The sequence below is a fragment of the Dendroctonus ponderosae genome, unplaced genomic scaffold (genome assembly GCF_020466585.1).
Source record: "Dendroctonus ponderosae isolate FM_Combo_2020 unplaced genomic scaffold, Dpon_F_20191213v2 Dpon_F_20191213_6, whole genome shotgun sequence".
NCBI lineage: Eukaryota > Metazoa > Arthropoda > Insecta > Coleoptera > Curculionidae > Dendroctonus > Dendroctonus ponderosae.
In genome coordinates this window covers 3,418,612-3,421,847 of record NW_026018814.1, presented here as the reverse complement: position 1 = coordinate 3,421,847, position 3,236 = coordinate 3,418,612, and the positions used below count along the sequence as shown (strand labels likewise).

General features: G+C 35.1%; 1 protein-coding gene and 1 long non-coding RNA gene across 2 annotated transcripts in view; one reads left to right on the top strand and one right to left on the bottom strand.

The window, feature by feature from the left end:
• Positions 1-3,236, top strand: part of LOC109543132 (neurexin-1) — a gene marked incomplete in the record, with an annotated part of 81,435 nt that overhangs the window by 74,016 nt on the left and 4,183 nt on the right. Inside the window, 2 exon segments of the mRNA XM_048667825.1 lie at positions 1,813-1,984; positions 2,039-2,274. Of these exon segments, the coding sequence (XP_048523782.1) occupies positions 1,813-1,984; positions 2,039-2,274 (408 nt within the window).
• LOC125504976 lies at positions 337-820 on the bottom strand. Its single transcript, XR_007281854.1, has 2 exons — positions 526-820; positions 337-422 (listed from the first exon to the last, which is right to left on the bottom strand). It is a non-coding gene; the product is annotated as an uncharacterized LOC125504976 (long non-coding RNA).

The following is a 3,236-nucleotide window of genomic DNA, read 5'->3' as shown; positions in this document are numbered from 1 at the left end:
AAAAAACGCAACTTTGATACCTTTAGAGCCTTTGGGACACCCTGTACATTACAAAAATATTTGTAAAATGTGCGCTCGGTAGGCGTCGGACAATTCATAAAATAATACTTTTTAAAAATCGAACGGTTTAGCCGCAAACTTCCGTGCCGTGAATAACCCTGTATATATTTCTTTTTAATTAAAATCGGATAATAAGAACATTATTATATCTTATTATCCGATTTTAATTAAAAATAAATACATACATTCACATTTCAATATTGGCGGAACCCTAACAATGACATATTATTTTCAATTATTTTTTGTGAGGAATCAGAATATTAAATAATGCACATATTAATTGAACAATACCCACATATATTAATTAAATAACAAACATTTTTTATCACACGCACATCTTATTTTTGTCCTGATATCGGTTCCTAGAAATAAAATAAACTCAGTTAGATTTTACTAAAATTACAAAACAAATAATGGCTATTTGTCTACTTGTATGAAACCATTATTAGACGAAAAAAAACTCACCGGCCTGGACTTTCTTCCATCCTCTCTATCTCCAGCACTAGCCAGAGAAAATCCGATATATTTCCTGATATCTAGGCCGGTTAACATATAAGGCATCATTAGAAGCTTCATCACTCTGAAGTTCTAACCCAAAGCTTTCAGAATTAGTGTTTTCACAATTGCCAAAATTGGGTTTATGCTTTTTAGCAATAGCTGGAGTTAAAGTTGTTAACTTCTTTCTCAAGTTGCCTTTTTATATACATCGATTTTTTCGATCTTGATGACCTGAAAATGATATTACATTGTGCTACAATATTCGGACTTTGTATATGTTCTACAAGTACGTATATATTTTTACAGAAAAAGAACAAAACTATCTAAAAATGGAGATTATACTTAATTTTCTATGTAAGTTGTTAGATTACATTCGTTATTGTAGCATACAACAAATCTTATTTACATAATTATTTATTTTTAGGATTGTGCGAGTTTAAATATAAAGATTATGTTTAATAAGCTTTAGAATAACAGTTTGTAACTAGTTTCAAAGCAGTTCAAATAAGACCCGGCATTGGTGCGGTGGAACCTCATTTTACCTTACAAAATTAGCAAAACTCGAATAAAGCTCAGAGGTTTATAAATGCATGCCCTCATGTATATACATGAAAGCATGTATTTACATATACTATTTAGTTGTGAACTTATTATATTAAAAAGAGTAGGCAAAAAGATACACATCACTATAACTATAATAACAAATAAGCCTTAGACGCCGCAATTAGATTTGCAACCGGTTTTTTGTTTCTATTTTTCTCTAACAATTTAACTTTGATTATAAATCACGCCGTAAGATATTATTAATAATTATTACCTACTAAGACAATATTCTATGATATGATATTAATTATATCGAAATCGTTTAATTGGCATAGTATTGCTATGCAATATTGCATGTTAATCTTCAAGCAATACTGAAAATTAAAAATATTTTGCCAATATTGTATTTGTAGATACATCAATATTGGTCAAAAAACTATTCTAATATTGGAGTAATATTGGCTAATAATTGCCAATATTGTATAAATATATGCCCGATATATGATGCTACATGGGTCGAAAAGGCCGTTGCTCCGTGGTGCAATCCGTCTGATCCCCGTTTTCTATCGAGGCATTGTAGTGAAACAACGACAGTTGCCTTGGAAACTGGGCAAATGTCCTCTAGGGCCAGGCCTGTGTGCACCACAAGGCCACCAAGAAGTCGATTGAAATGCAGTGTGAGCCCAACAAAATGAATGTAAATTTTTGTAGGTGGAAGGGAACGTGTTTGCCGTGTACAACATGGGCACGAACGATCACCCATTGGGCGAAATATCGGTGAAAGTCAATGACAACCAATACCACGTGATCAAGTTCCATCGACAAGGCTACAATTCGACGCTACAAGTGGACGACTACAACGTGCAGTCCAGCTTCCCGGGCGGTAAAACCGATCGAGCCCCGTCTTGGGCTAATTGACTGAAAGTTCGAGTTTCAGGCAATCAGCTGCAAGTGTTTAACACCCAATCGCAGATCCAAATTGGGGGGAAATGGAGCCGCGGCAAGAAGCGAATCGACCGGCCGTTTTCTGGAATTATTTCCGGCGTGGTGGTCAACACTTTGCATGTTTTGGACTTGGCGGCCGAGAAGGATGTGCATGCATCGATCCGCGGCGACGTCGCTCTTATTCAAGGCATACTGGAACGGCACGATCATTTGCAGAAGATGCAGCAGGTACATTTTCGAGCTTTCTTTTTCTATGGGGTGGGTTTTTGTCGATGACTAGTATGGGGAAACTTGGAAACTACACCGGATGCGAAGAAGGTTAAATAGGCAAGAAAACAGAGGGTTTTAGCCTTGAGCTTAAGCCTCAAGGCTAACGTTTTCCTTTTTAGAGCCCTGAGGATGACTTAAATATCTTAAACGTCGGCCCATGAAAAACTACCCACATAGCAAAATGATATTCCCAGAATATACCTGGGACATTCATGTGATGTACATGCATATTCCTGGGACATACATGAGTCACATTATGAACATTCCATGTGTATTTTCTGGGAATGTACATGGTGTGTTCAGTGAATGTACATGTGTATGTTCAATGAATGTATATGGTATGTTCAGGGAATATACATACATATATGTAACGAAAGAAAAACGATCCTTTATTTCATCTTATTAGTTTATTCTGTGCGAAAAAATGCTTTATTCTTTCGTCTTTCCAAAGAACTGACAGTGTACCCACATAGCAAAATGATATTCCCAGAATATGCCTGGAACATTCATGTGATGTACATGCATATTCCTGGGACATACATGAGTTACATTATGAACAGTCCATGCATGTCCCAGGAATCTGTCAGAGTCATGTTCAGGGAATATACATACATATATGTAACGAAAGAAAAACGATACTTGATTTCCTCTTATTAGTTTATTCACATGTTTAGGTATTTACTGATGTAATTTTTCAACAACAAGAGTTACTTGCAACTAATCTAAAACTAATTAAATGGATAATAAATAAATTAAAATATAACTTATAACTACGGACTAAAAATCTAAATTAATTTTTTTAAATTTAGAAAAACCATGGAACGGTCAATATTTGGGGACAGGACTGGAATACGTTTGATTATAAGTTGGTATCGCAGAGCATTGTGAAGAAAAAGCTACCTTTCAAAATAAGCGAAGCT